The following is a 16,143-nucleotide window of genomic DNA, read 5'->3' as shown; positions in this document are numbered from 1 at the left end:
TGGTTTAAATTATGTATGATAAAAGAGGTAAAATTTAAACAAAGGCCAAGAGCTGTACATACTCATTACCCTTACTTTCAGGGAAGGGAACCTTTCTTTCTTTTTCCTGTTTAGCCTCCGGGAATTACCGTTCAGGTATTACTTCAGAGGATGATATAAATGAGTGTAAATGAAGTGTAGTCTTGTACAGTCTAAGTTTAACCATTACTGAGATGTGTGGTTAATTGAAACCCTACCACCAAAGAACACTGGTATTCACGATCTAGTATTCAAGTCTGTATAAAAGTAATTGCCTTTACTAGGACTTGAGCGCTGGAACTCTCGACTTCCAAATCAGCTGATCTGGGTAGACACATTCACCACTAGACCAACCTGGTGGGTCAGGGAAGGGAACCTGAACCATAGGTTCGAACCAGCTCCTTTACACAATCTGCTCGAAAATAGCATATTTATGTCACTAGAAAATTATCTATGTGGCAAGAATGCTGTAAAACCAACCTGTGAACAATCATTTAACCATTCAAGAATGGTTTAAAGTTAACATCTCATTATAGTTTTTATTGTATACTGGATGGGAGCAAGACAGTATGTAATTGGAGAAAAATGTTTACAGTAATTTTATGTTTAGGTAAGAGATGACATAGGTGTATCAGACTGAGTTAAATGATACAAAACAGACTACGTTTAACCTGTGGTATTGATCATCATGAATACAATAAATTACACATATTGATGGATTTATTTAAGATTACCCTAGTATTATAAATAAGTACAAGAAACCACTAAAAATCTACCTTTTTTTTTTTTTGTAACACATATTTACTTCTTCCTTCGATTTCATTTTAAACCTTATTTACTGAACACCAGTACTGCATACTCTTATTGATAAGTAGGAGAATGCTTTTTATGGTTAGTGAGAAATAGATGTGCTTTCTATATGTGATGTTAATTTGATAATAGAAAATATTAATGTACAAATAGGCATGGAAACTGTAAGCTAACAACAGGTGATGGTCTACCTGAAATGACAAGCAGTTAAATTGTATTTTAAATTAACCAATCATGTAGAAAAGAGATTCTCAATCTCTTTAGCTCCACAACCCCCAAAAAAGTAAAAAAAATATATATATTGAATATTTCACTACCCTCCAACCCAACCCAATTTTATTTTATAATTATTATTTTTTTTTTGTTAACGAACAAAAAAAGGGGTATGTACCAGTTACATACCCCTCACACAAGTGGGGGAGTGTTGGACTTGTACGAATTCGGCTAGATGTTATTAGAAGCCTATGTGCACCTGCACCCTAGCGACTAAAACTCCTCTCTCACTCCTGATTCCCCACCCTTCCTGGGACAGCTTAAGCAAGCATTTCATCTATCGGGGGGGGGGGGGGGGTATATGCCAATACACTCATTCATACAACATACATACACAAATGTAAAAATACTCACAAAATTATAATAATACAATACATTACACTATTTCAAATAATATTAGGTTGAAAGGATGTGCACCAAAATACTTATTCAAGGCAGATCACACTCTGAAGACATCTACATCTAAAACATCACCAACATCAGTGTCGCACCATACTCGGATTGCATAGGTAAATCACACGTACATAAACTAACAACAAGAAAAATACACCGAAGGATATATACAAGCTCATGACATATTGGAACACGTATTTTATTCGTAAATATCACAGTTACCAAACTCTCACCAGAATACAATAGAATCATAAATACAAAATAACCAAAGAAATTAACATCAAATACATATCATATCATACAATATACAGAAACAAACAAGCAATAAAATCATATTTATAGATAAACAGAACATATAAATCAAATATAATAAAACCTAGTTAAAACTATTTACCTGTGTTGATAATAGACTATATGAACATGCATGTATCAATTGTACAATCATAAGCAATTTATAGGTTTTAATTTGATGTGTATGTGCTCCTTGCAATTTGGTCTGCTTGCATAATATTTGCTGTGGAAGTGGGAGCATCACATTCGAACATGCACATGATACGATTGAACACATCATGCTCCCAGCAGTATAAAAGAGACAAAAGGGATTGCAGTTTAGTTTTGAACGCAAAGCACGCATCTGGTGCTTTTGTTTCAGTTTCTAAAAGCAAAATTTCATTAAAAATAATAATACTTGAGATTTTGATTTTTTAGTGTATGGTCAAATGGTATAATTGTGTTTTTTTCAATTATATTCTTATGCAAGATAAATTTGTGAAAAAGCCATTTATATCCAGTAAAAACAAGATATTACAATTAAAAAAATTATATTACAATTATATTAAAAACAAGATATTACAATGACAGTTATTTAAATTATGGTTTTACCTCATTGGATGGAAGGCCACATTGCATTGTTTCCTTTTTGAAGTCCTCTCCGATAAAGCATGAAGTCATAAAAATTAGTCTGATACTTGGAAACAAACATTCAGATCATAAAAGCAAACCCTTGAAATTTTTTAAATAAGATTATATACTTCAAGAGATCAACTAGCTTCTATTTGTAAATCAAGCCATACTGATAAAAGTACACTTGAAGCCTCTTATCTCACAGCATTAAGATTAGCTAAGATGTTCAAACCCCATACAATCGAAGAAAACCTCATGTTGCCTGCTGAAGTCAATATAGTCGAGTGTTTTAAGAAGCAAAAAGGCTGGGGAAAAAATTCACTTCCTATTGGCTTACTTAGCTGATGTATTTTCACATTTAAACGACTTAAATGTGAATTTGCAAGGATGTGATAAAATAATCCTCCTAAAATTCAGTTTGAAACAGGATCCACAATATAAATGATTATGATAATTAATGTAACTAAAAGATAAAAAGTTAATGTTTTGTAATAAGTGACACTGTAATATTATTGGATGAGCTCAGTAACTATTATTTCATGTTTATATAATATTGCAACTTTTGTTGTACCATACTATTTGATCTTACCATAATTTATTTGTTTTGATTTTTGAATTATTTCAGTTAAAACCTCTGTTTTAACTCATCAGGAAATTAATATTTTTATCTCACCTAAAAATATTAAAAATGAGAAAAACAGATGCAATGTGCTTTTGAGGTAGTTGTAATACTACTGATCTCATGAATAGAATTCCATTAATGATACTGACAGTATTTGGTTGCCCATAAAGCAAAGTTTTAGGTTTTTTATTTGATGTCAAGTTCTCTAATCAAAGAATATGTTTCGATTTGAAGTGTCTCAATAAAAAAGCTAGCTTATTATTATTATGCTTATCTATATTTCCATCTGAAGTATAATAAAATCTTTTGAGGTTCCAAAAAATCAGAGCAAGTTTCTAACATATCAAAATTGTCAGATCATTGTTTAAAGACCATAAGTTTGAATCATGTGACTGATATTTAGAAGATTAATATGTAAGCATTTGCTTATATTTATATTTATGCAATAGTGAATAAAAAGAATAACCACTTATTCATAAAAATTAACAATATTCACTCCTTTCCAAAAAAAGCCAGACCAGACAACAGAATTGTTTTCGTATAAACACATACTTCGGCTTATGAGAAAACACCTTATTATGCTACTGTTGGCATTTTTAGTAATAAATTACTGAACTTTTAAAAAAATTTCCCACCATTTTATTTATATTAAAGAAAATTAAAATGTTTTTTTCTTGATTTACTCTCATGCCTTCAATAAGACACTCAGCTATTGCTACACTTTTGATATGTTCTTTATCTTTACATTATTGGAGGTTAAATTCATAAGCATCAACTAATATAAAAAAGTTCTCCCTAATAACTCTTTTAGAAATAATATAAGCTAACTGATTTGCTCAATATGACTGTCATGAATAGTTTTATTGAAAATAATGGAATACACAATGTATTTTTAGCGCTAGTCAGAATGATTTCTTGAATTTAATTTTTACAATCAAAAAATCTTCTGTAGCTAAATATTTAACACAATTTTCTTTAGTTAAAGAAGAATTGTTTAAGATATTTAAAATTCTATTTATTTTTTTGACAATAGTTCTTTGACTTAAGTTAGGTTACCATTATTTTTATTTGTTTAATAAGGAATATTTTTGTGCCCGTAATAAAAATGTCTGTTAGACATTAACACATTAACCTATTTTGATAATGAGAAGGAAGAATTTTTTTACCTTCTTGGTGGCTGCTATAACTACTACAGTAATAATTACTTCGTAAAATCATATAAAACATAAAGTTGATATAAAATTCAATAGAATTAATGTCACTTTATTTGTGCACTGGTTTCACTGATAGAAGTAACTCCATTATTTGTAGCAATTGTGCTAGTTTCAAAAATTTTTTGAACTTAATTCTTCTTTTTTTAAAAAATAACAATAAATTAAAACTTTATTTTGCTGTCTAGTTTTTTATTTGTAACTTTTAAATTTAAAAAAAAGCTTAGTGTAGATTAAACAAGATTTATAAAAAAATGTAGTAATAAAACTGTTACATGCTTATGTTACTAAATTTTTTAAAGAGCACAAATATATTGTAATACAAGTACAAAAAGAAAGTTTCATTTAAATAAAAAAAACATATATTGCTCTGTAACAATTTGGAAAAATCATAATAGGTGTATATTAGTGATGTATCACAAACACTATGTTGAAAAAGAGAAGTGAGAATTAAGTGGAAGAGAAGGTAAATTGCTAGGGAAGTGGTGAAAGAATGTTAGTATGGCTTTAAATTGGAAAGATTCACACAGACCAAATTTTCATCATTAAACAGCTTATGGAGAAGATGAAAATATTGCTACTTTGTAGACTAGATCTACACCATTTTTAGTTACCAGAAAGAGAATTTGTTTCTAGATTTCAAGGAAGCCTATGCCAGTACAAATAGGAACAAGTTATAGTATTTAATGCAGGAATTTTGAATCCCCAAAAAGTTGATTAAGTATGACAATCAGTAATTTTAAAGAGAATGAACCATGGTGGCTACGTTTCTCTGTATTTTGAGATAAATTCAGGCCTCATCAGGGAAATGTACTATCTTCCTTACATACAGTATTTTTCAGTGGTCTGGGGGGAGAAAGTAATCAGATGCATGCAGGATTAACATGGATTGACTGGGATGAGATGGGAAGCAGATTGTATTATGTGTTGGCAGATGCAATTGACAATGACTTCATTAGCAGAAGGGAAATCTGCAAATGATAATTTTGTAAGCAGCTGGAAAAGGGATAACAAGGTTGGTCCGACTGCAAATAAGGAAAAAACAAACTGATGGAAGTAATTTTTATTTTCTGATAAACTCCGAGGCGGATGAGGTAGAATTTGACAAACTGTGCCACAGAATTTCTTACAGTTCCATAAAATGTGGCACTGTAAGAAATATAATTACATCAACAAAATTTTGGTGATTATAAAGTATATTCAGATTCGAGAAGCGCTTAAGGGAGACACTGGAGCCTGTGAACTTGGATGTTGAATGTAAAGTATGGACCAATAAAAACTTATGAGTAGCGTTGTAGTAATAGCTTGTGCACGAAAGTTGCAGTAGGTAGGACGTATATTAGTTTACTACCGGGTTAATAACTCTTAATTATATTGTAGGATTGTCACTGAAATGTATGCAGAAATTCTAACTCAAATGCAATGTAACGATTACAGACAGGAAGTTTGAGATTTGCGACCAAACATTGAACTCGCTGGTTATTGTTACGTTCTTAACGTTCTCTTGCCATTTATCTTTTTTAAAAGAAAAACAAGTTTTTGGAAACGGGTAAGTTAATCTTATATTTTTCCGAAGTGAAATTGTAAAACAAATCGTACCAATAAGAGTACTTTCAACTGTTTTTATTCACTTATCTTAGGTGGGATTTATACGTTTTACATATAACTGGTGTAATTAAATTATTTAATACGGAAAATTTAATATTTAAAGGTTATTTATGAGTTTTATTATTAATTTGTTTCTTCAAAGATTAGTCTTGTACGAACTTCAATCGTTAGTTACGTTTTTTAACCGTTGGGAATGTCAACACAAAAGTAAATCGAACTGAAGAAAAAATGAAATAATAATACCATTGACAACATGGCGGGTGAAGTGAGAGGTTATGGCTCCGTTGCTTTATTTTGTTATTCAGTTCCATTTTAAAATTAATTCATAATTTATAACTGTTGTATGTATTATAATTACAAGCTTTACACGTTTTGTTCATTAAAGGTTTGTAAAAGCCGATTGGTATAAATTCGATTTTTGCTTTATATGTAAACAGTGTATTTTTTGACAAATGGAAAATTTGTGGTATAATTTTGTTTGTTTGTATAAAATTACTAATTAACAATACAGCACTTTATTGTTCAGTTGTTTGAAACGGTGAAAAAGTTAAAATTAATTCTAGTTGATTTACTTTGGTGTGTTTATAATTACCTACTGTTAAGATATAACTTTTCGCAAGTAGTATACTGGTCAGTTATCAACATTTTTATACAATATATCACTGATCTTCTACTATGAAAATTCGAAGTTTGTATTTAATTTTTTTGTCAGGTTATCCATAATTTCAGTTGTTTGGCCCCTTTCTAAAACATTATCCCCCTTCTTTTGCATTACATAACCTTTGTTTTACTTGTAGTTATTTTCTTATTGGAAATCTCCTTAAATTATTAATCCATGCTTGTTAGAAGTATTTTATTTACACTAAAATGTGTTTTCTCTTACAGTATTGCTTTTATTACAAATTGATAAGAAGTTGGGATAGATTAAATCTCTTTCCTGTAATAATCATTCCTTTCCTCCTGTAATTTTACTCCTAGAAATATTATAGGAGTAATTGACAACTTTAATTAACAATTGTGGAGTAATTTTCTCACTCCTTTTCAAACTGGAGCTTGTCTGTCTTCATCTTCTACTCTTATGGTTGATTCTATTACATATTATTTTTTATTTTCCAGATTTTAAGCTCGGTATATTTTGATTCATTTTTTGTATATTTTGTTAATATATTTTATTTACTTTATTACATTATGCATTATTGAGTACTTTCTTTTTATCTACAATGCCATAAGATGAGTTTAGTCTTGTAAATCATATCTTCTAAGATAAGTGTGAGAGCCAGAATGGCCTTCCTTATATTTATGAATTTTCTGAAACAAAAACTGGTCTTTGTTTCTTACACATTCTGTTCACTTCTAAACTATTCTGTAAAGTATTTTTTTTATTCATGTGATACCCTGATTCATTGTTACTCTTATTTATTTAATTTTTTTTTGCTGTGGTAACAATTATACTCTTTCTAAAATTTGAGGGTGTTTCTACATTCTCAAATTTTGCATATCAACATGCAAAGTGTATATTTACCCTGCTTCTCCCATAGTATACTAATTCAGGTGATTTATTATAATCATTTCTTAATTATTTAATCCTAAGTTATTCATTTCATAATATAGAGTATTTGAAATGTTCATTAATGTTTTTTCAATTTTAAATTCTTTATCTTTAAAATTTTTCCATCTGTATAGTTTTTCTATATTTCCGCTTCCGGTTTGTTCTTTCTTCTCTCTCGTAATGATTACCACTGCACTTTTGATATCATTGGTTTTGGTTTTATTTCTCCAAACTTTCCACTTATTTTTGTATGTTTATGTGGTACGGTTCCAAAGTAAGGGCAGATCGATAACAAAATGAGAACAGTTGAAAAAAATGAAAAATTGTAATCTTTATTAAATATAAATCTTTATTAATAAATCTTTATTAAATATGTTTATTTTATTTTATTTTACATAATTACCATTCCGTTTTGAATACTTTTTGTATCTTGAAACAAGCACCTTCAAATCCACTGCATAAAATTCCGCTGCCTGGGATTGTAGCCACTTTCGCACTGGGATTTTTAACTCTTCACATCCCTTGAATCGTTTGAATGGCATGATGGAGTTAAGAAGATATTTCACAATAGCCTTGTGATGTAATGGGTATTCCAGGTTCCATGAATCGATCACAAGCACACCCTTTTGGTCCCAGAATATGGTTGCCATAATTTTCCGTTGAGACTGGGCATGTTTGAATTTTTCCAGTTTAGGTGAACCAGAATAATGCTGCTGTATAGATTGTTTCATTTCAGCATTGATGTATGAAATCCACGATTTATCGCTAGTGACAATATGGGGAAAAAATTTGTCTCCCTTGTGGTTAAAGCAATTAAGAAAAACATTTGCAGATGTTATTCTGTAATCTTTGTGAGCACTTGTAAATATTTTTGGCACCCATTGTGCACACAGTTTACAATAGCCTAGAGTGCCAGTCACTATTCTTAACTGTGTTGTCTTTGAAACTTAGATAAAATATCATAAAGCAATGATTTTCTTTCACTTTGCATTCACACAGTCATCAATATCATCAGTCTGAACATTTGGCCTGCCACTTCTTTGTTCTGTTTTTCATGAACATTTGACGGTCTTCCTTAAATTCATGACAAGATTCTCACCTTTCCTTCACTCATTGCGGCAGGCCCATGTTTTTACACAGTTGATTGTGAATTTCAGCAGCAATTTTATATCCTCTTGCATTCAGAAATCTAATCACTGATCGAACTTCACAACTAGTGGGATTTACTATTACTGCACTTACTTTTTTACACTGTCTTGCAAAGGCAAACAACAATGAACTGATGACAATGTGGTGGTTAAATGCCCAACAGACCACGTAAAGCTACTGTGCATGTACACCAATCAGTGTGGCTAATTGCTATTTACAACTTATTAGCCCTTACTTTTGAAATGCGTCTAGTATTTACTTTTTCAGTATGATTTTTTGTATTTTACTACATCTCTGCATCTACCAATCTTACTTTGCTGATTGCATATTCCATTAATTTTACTTCTTAAGTGTCAATAAAATTTTTTTCTTCTTTTATGTTTAGGATCTCAATACAGTACTCTCTGTTTGCCCATGAATTTTAATATCTCTTTCATTATCATGATGCTTTTCTTGCCACTGTTAACTGTTGTAGTTAGTCTCTTCTATTATCATAATCACTTCTTTGTTTAATTTATCCATTTTTTTCATCTGATCCTACTTTTTTTTGGTCATTTTTAGTCTGTAATTATGATTTGCTCAGATTTTATGTTTGCAGTTAGTGTGTCGGTATTCAATATCTTTTTCATTTTTTTAAAAGTTTTTTTTACTTAACCCATATTGTGTTACAAAATGTGGGTTGACCCCTGGGTATATTTCATTATTTGTAATTTAGTTTCAAAATCTGCCTAATCGTTATATAGTCTGCTGATGCCTTTTATTATGTAATAGTAAATCAGACAGACACCATCCTGTGTTTCCTCGTCTCACCAGTAACATGTTCTGTTTTTTTTTTAAAAAGGTGGATGTAATCACCGGTTTATATTCATTCATTCATAGTGTTCTGCCATTAGGGCAGATCCTGTCATGGCTGCTGCTCTTAACCTTGTTCTATCCTATGCTAACTTCTTTAAAGAATGCTAAGCCTTATCTAGGTACAGAAATAAATTCAGATCACTTTGTAGTTGTGGCAGAAATGAACATTAGGCTCAAGAAAGGTGAGATGAGATTATTATGATTTGAAGAAGCTAAGGAAACAGGAAACCATACAGGAAATGGAAACAGTGAGAACAGGAGATAAACCGAGTAATGCAGGTGATAAGTAGATGAAAATTAAGAAGAATTTAAAGGGAAACAGTAAAAGAGTATAGGGTTTAAAAACAGGAACAGAATGTGAAAAGATGGATTATAGGTGAAATGTTAGACAAGACGTATGAAAGGTGAAAGTGGAAAAATGTACAAACAGAAAAAGATAGAAGGTTGAATAATGAACTGTGAAGGGAAACTGAGAAAGCTAAGGAAAAGTAGCTGGAGGAAAATGTACAGTCATAGAATATTTGGAAAAAGAAGGGAGATAAGAGCTAAAACAGAAAGAGTTATCAGAAGTAGCTCCAATTTATATTTTATATTGGGTGTAGAATTCTTCCATTTCTTTGATGTATTCCATATTCTCTCAGTTATTTCCTCACGTTCTATTTTGGGAATCCAGTTTTCCCATTATTATTAATTCATTAATATTATACTTATTACTCAAATTCTATTAGGATTAAGTTTTTGATAAGCATGAGGGATGACATCTTTTTTTTCCTCTATTTTTGTGATATCAACTTAATGGTGCTAATACATTATTTTATATGTATTCTTTTCATTATTTAAATTACAAATACTTTTAATTTTTAAAATTGTTTGCAGACTTCTAGCATGAACGTATAACTTCTTCAAGAAGAGTGTTAACTTAGCTATTTGTAATATTACTGTTTTTGGAACTGTATCATAGTTCTGAAAATATATTGAACCATATTTTATATATTTAAAATGGGATTCATTTAATTTTGTTTATTTTTATATCTTAAATATAATTATAATGCTAAATTTAAAAACAATGTAGCATTGTTTTTAAATGTCTGTCTGTAATGTTGTCATCTTTAATGTTCTATCTTTTATAACAAGTAAAAAAATATAATAGTAGTATTGTGAAATATCACAATAATACAATTTATCTAATTTATAAAATGAATTAGAATCAGAATATAACAGTTTCAATTTTATTTCAAAACTGTATTGGATTTTACAGCTAAAAATGTTATTATAGTAATAATGCTTGGGTGTAAACTTGCCTTTTAATGTGATTAATGTTAAATTAAGACTTCGATCTTCCTGCCCATATGATTCCTACTAATTAGCAGTTACTGCGTCTTGGATGTTTATCTTCTATTATAGGTTATAAATATTATTATTAATAATTCTTGAAATTTTTTATTACTAATGTTTAAAAATATGGTTGGATTCATTACATATTATTAAAGTGAAATTAATGTAATTTTCACTTTCCACTATATTACTCATTTCTCTTACATTAATTTTAACATACCGGGTGATGATAATGTGTAGATGTTTTTCGCCTCAAAAAAAAAAAAAAATTATATTAAAATCGGGACAGATTAGTGATTAAAAATGATTAAACATATCCATTTATCTGACCTAAGGAAGTGAGAAATCATAACAGAAATTGCAGTTACGGGATATTTAGCCTAAATTTTGAAATAAAATTGACAAAAATAATTTTGATAGAAAGTAGTGTCTTGGTATCATAAACATATCAGATTAAAGATTATTAAAATTAAATTTGTTTGTTTTAGAGACTTTGTAGTAAGAGAAATAGTGTAAAAGTCCACTATGGTGCCTCTTGGGCCAACCGGTGTGCCGGTAACAGGCCCATCTTCTGTAGGAATGGGAATGGGTACATCACATGGTCATCAGCAGGGGCATGTTGGGTCTATTTCTAGCTCACCATTATCAGGTTCCTTATCGACAAGCAATTCATCCAAATCTTCATCCACTTTAGTAAGATGAACCATTATTTATTAAATCTATTTTTATATTTTTGTTAATGTATGAGAGAAGTTAAGGTGTGTTTGATAGGTGAAAACTAATTTATGGTAAAAACATCCATGAATTAAATTATTATGCACTTTTTGTTTCTTTTATTATTAATTTTTTTTTATTATGTATGTACTTTGGTAGTTTTTGATACATTTATATGTTAAAAAAATTTTAAATATTGAAATTTTGATTTTATTTAAGTATTTCAGAGGAAAAGTGTGCTTTCTTATATATGATTGTCATGATTGATTAAAATACTATGGCCATTGTAAAATTGACTTGGCTGAGAAGAATGTGTACAAAAATAATTTAATTGTATATATATATATATATATATATATATATGTATATATAAAATTTAAAAAAAGTTTTTTTTTGAAAATTCAAATTATTCATTGACATATTAACTACTGTACAAATAAATTTTAATAGTAAATGAAATTTAAACCACTAAAACACAGTAAGTAGATAAGGTAAACTTACCATATTAATTACAAGAATCGATTTTCATAGGTTCCTGCATCTTCAGTTGGTATTTGATTCTATAATTACGTTAAACTCATTTTATAATTTGTTGAAAATGTTACTGTTTTATAGATTTTGAAGTTATTTCATAATAATTTTAATATTTATAAAACAGTAACATTTTCGACAAATTCAGAATTCACAAATTATAAAATCAATTTATTTTAATGTAATTGTAGAATCAAATAGCAACTGAAGATGCAGGATTTCATAAAAATCAGTTCTTGGGATTAATAAGGTAACTATCTACTTACTGTATTTTAGTGGTTTAAATTTCATGTGTGCAGAGTGAGTCAAAAGTATGGAAACCCCTCAACTACTTAAAAACTGTTGCTGATAGATTTCTGTAACTTTCAGGGTAAAGTATCAGCCAACTACTTTACTGTTTGATGAGAAATCGAATTTCTAGCCCTTCTTTGGAGGTTTGGCAGGGGGTGTAACTCAAGTATTTTAAGTTATAGCACTCTTTGTCTGATATATCATTTTAAAGGTCTCTTTAAGAAAAGAAAAATTGTATTAATAAAAAATTGCTATGGGTCTGTACCTGAAATGGCGGCAGGATAAATTTTGGATTTAAGAAAAAATTACATTGATAATAATTTTAGGAACTGTTATCACAAATAAATACATTTATAAAAGTTTGATTAAATGGATATTAGAGAGAAGATTTATTTTAAAAAATACATATATTTATTAAGTATAACATTTGCTTATTTACTTGTTGCTTGACAATGTGCCAGTTAGTTGTAAAAGGATGACACTGCATTATTCATTGATTCCCTAGAGATATTTTGTACTAATTCTTGAATTGGGACTAACAACATTTGAATGTTTGGAATGATATGGTTGATATAAGCCTCATATTTCACTGTGTTTAAATTTCCATCAATAAATATAGGCCCTATCAATTGTGCACCAACAATACCTGCCCATACATTTACTTTGACTGCATACTGTGTATGTGCCTCACGATACAAGTGTAGATTAATATCAGTCCAGTATCGACAATTATGGCGATTTACACTGCCATTTAAAAAAAAGTGTGGCCTCATCACTAAAAACTGTGTTGTTTAATAAATTAGGATCGACACAAATATTGTTCATTATAATTTCACATCTTAACTAGAATTCTATACAGAAGAATTGAGAAGAGAGTGGAGGAAATTGGTCTTCTCCTAATTGGTCTCAAATTGGTCTTCTCCTAAGACCAATTTGGTTTCAGGAAAAGTATAGGGACAAGGGAAGCAATTTTAGGCCTCAGATTAATAGTAGAAGGAAGATTAAAGAAAAACAAACCAACATACTTGGCGTTTATAGACCTAGAAAAGGCATTCGATAACGTAGACTGGAATAAAATGTTCAGCATTTAAAAAAAAATAGGGTTCAAATACAGAGATAGAAGAACAATTGCTAACATGTACAGGAACCAAACAGCAACAGTAACAATTGAAGAACATAAGAAAGAAGCCTAATAAGAAAGGGAGTCCGACAAGGATGTTCCCTATCTCCGTTACTTTTTAATCTTTACATGGAACTAGCAGTTAATGATGTTAAAGAACAATTTAGATTCGGAGTAACAGTACAAGGTGAAAAGATAAAGATGCTATGATTTGCTGATGATATAGTAATTCTAGCCGAGAGTAAAAAGGTTTTAGAAGAGACAATGAACGGCATAGATGAAGTCCTACGCAAGAACTATCGCATGAAAATAAACAAGAACAAAACAAAAGTAATGAAATGTAGTAGAAATAACAAAGATGGACCCCTGAATGTGAAAATAGGAGGAGAAAAGATTATGGAGGTAGAAGAATTTTGTTATTTGGGAGGTAGAATTACTAAAGATGGATGAAGTAGGAGCGATATAAAATTCCGAATAGCACAAGCTAAACGAGCCTTCAGTAAGAAATATAATTTGTTTACATCAAAAATTAATTTAAATGTCAGGAAAAGATTTTTGAAAGTCTATGTTTGGAGTGTCGCTTTATATGGAAGTGAAACTTGGACAATCGGAGTATCTGAGAAGAAAAGATTAGAAGCTTTTGAAATGTGGTGCTATAGGAGAATGTTAAAAATCAGATGGGTGGATAAAGTGACAAATGAAGAGGTGTTGCGCCAAATTGATGGGGAAAGAAAGAAGCATTTGGAAAAATATAGTTAAAAGAAGAGACAGACTTATAGGCCACATACTAAGGCATCCAGGAATAGTCGCTTTAATATTGGAAGGACAGGTAGAAGGGAAAAATTGTGTAGGCAGGCCACGTTTGGAATATGTAAAACAAATTGTTAGGGATGTAGGATGTAGAGGGTATACTGAAATGAAACGACTAACACTAGATAGGGAATCATGGAGAGCTGCATCAAACCAGTCAAATGACTGAAGACAAAAAAAAAATAATTTCACAGAACTCAAGTCTTCAATTGTAGTTATCTATATCAAGTTGTAAACCAGACAAATTTTGAAGAGTTTGAAATTTCCATTTTTTAATGTTTGAATCACTGAACTTTGGCTAATGTTGTTCTTGTGCTGCTGTTTGAGTCATGGAAAGAGTATTCTCAATAAATTCTTGCACAATCTCTAACTATTTGTTACAGATTTTGACCTCCCTGGTTTTCCTCTATTACCTTTTGAAATAGAGATAAATGTTGCATTGAACAATTCACAAACAAAATTAATTAGCAAACCAATTACAATAAATTCTCATAAGAAACTAACAGTATAGAAATAAAACACTCTAAATGGAATATTTACACACAAGCTTCATTTTTGCAACAATAAATGATCAGCATGATTACATAACAATATTATTATTTATTTACTCATTAAATTGGGACAAAAATGATCTTTTGTGTTGAAAAATACAAATTTTTTAAAATTTAAATTTCACTTTAGTTATAAATTTTAATTAAATTACATTAAATTGTAATTTAATTCAGTTTAATTTCTTGTTTAATTTTATTATCTGAACTTAGTAAATTAAGTAATTTTCAAAATCTAAACTTTATCCTGCTGCCATTTTGGGTATAGACATTGTACCAATCTACCCAGAGGGCTTCGCCCCTGGACCCCCGCACAGTTTGTTACATTCATGATTGTGAGAATAATACTAATAAATAACAATTAAAGTATTTCAGGCTTTATAGAAACCTGAAAAAAAAACTAAATTACAAAAGACAGAATGGTAGTAGCTGTGGTAACTAAAGTACACACACTTTTGACGATGAAAAATCTAAAAACCTACTCAGTTATGCCAAGAAACATGGGTAAAAGTTTGCATGCGATTGATTGAGTAATTTTTATCCTGAACAAACAAAAACAATCTTCTGTATGTAATAGTATAGATTTTATTTAATGTAAATTTAATTCTATTATTTTTGTAATATTCATTTGATTGATTTGAATCATTCAAATCCAGCTTACACAGAGATAGAGACTCACGGTTCATTAATTTAATTCATAAAAGTTTGTGCTTCAACCTGCAAATCTTCATTACTACATCTATATAATATATATATATATATATATTTTTTTTCTTTAAAATAAAGTATATCTAAAAAGCTTCTCAGTTATGCCAAGAAACATAGGTAAAAATTTGGTTGTGATTGATTGAGTAGTTTTTTGTTTTATATATATATAAAACAAAAAATGAGTTATTTAACATTTGTAATTTGTATTAATTTTTCTTATAGTTAATACTCTCTCACATTTAGACACTTACTGCAATATAACCCTTTTTTGCCATCCCTTGTGAAAGAATTCTGCTGCTTGGAGGTTTCATCATTTATTAATCTCTATCCGTGAGCTCATTGATTTCAAATCATTGGCTGACCCGGAAAACCTTCATTTTTATGAAAAGACCATTATTCTTTGGTTCAAAGTCCATATTGTGGTGGATGGTTAAAAATGTTTAGTTAAAATGATCAATTTAAGCTTTTGCAGTCTCTGAAGTAGAGCCTTGCGTTGTCATGAAGATTCAGTTCTAGTTTTAGTGTTTCATATTTGATTTCTGACTTTCCTATGGTTCCTGGAACCATTTTTCTCTTAGTAATATTCCTAGTAGCTTTAAATGCTACCCATCATTTTTCATTTTGACAGCATCTGTTTAAATTCTTTTTGCTTGTTAGGTGAATGAGTTCTTCCACTGTTAAGACTGTTTTTTGGT

At 29.8% G+C, this 16,143-nt stretch overlaps 1 protein-coding gene across 2 annotated transcripts in view; it reads left to right on the top strand.

Moving 5' to 3' along the window:
* The first annotated feature begins 6,093 nt into the window (after positions 1–6,093).
* The window catches only part of LOC142328463 (WD repeat-containing protein 5-like), a 43,568-nt gene continuing 33,518 nt past the window's right edge, over positions 6,094–16,143 (top strand). Inside the window, exons 1-2 of one of the 2 annotated variants that reach the window (XM_075372265.1) lie at positions 6,094–6,223; positions 11,215–11,419. In XM_075372265.1, coding sequence (XP_075228380.1) covers positions 11,252–11,419 — 168 coding nt within the window. In that variant the 5' untranslated portion in view covers positions 6,094–6,223; positions 11,215–11,251. The remainder of the gene's footprint in view (positions 6,224–11,214; positions 11,420–16,143) is intronic. The other variant, XM_075372266.1, reaches the window with a different exon arrangement.

Source organism: Lycorma delicatula, chromosome 7 (genome assembly GCF_047948215.1).
Source record: "Lycorma delicatula isolate Av1 chromosome 7, ASM4794821v1, whole genome shotgun sequence".
NCBI classification, from domain to species: domain Eukaryota; kingdom Metazoa; phylum Arthropoda; class Insecta; order Hemiptera; family Fulgoridae; genus Lycorma; species Lycorma delicatula.
Note: the sequence above shows the minus strand (reverse complement) of the source record. Positions and strands in the feature narration are given on the sequence as shown.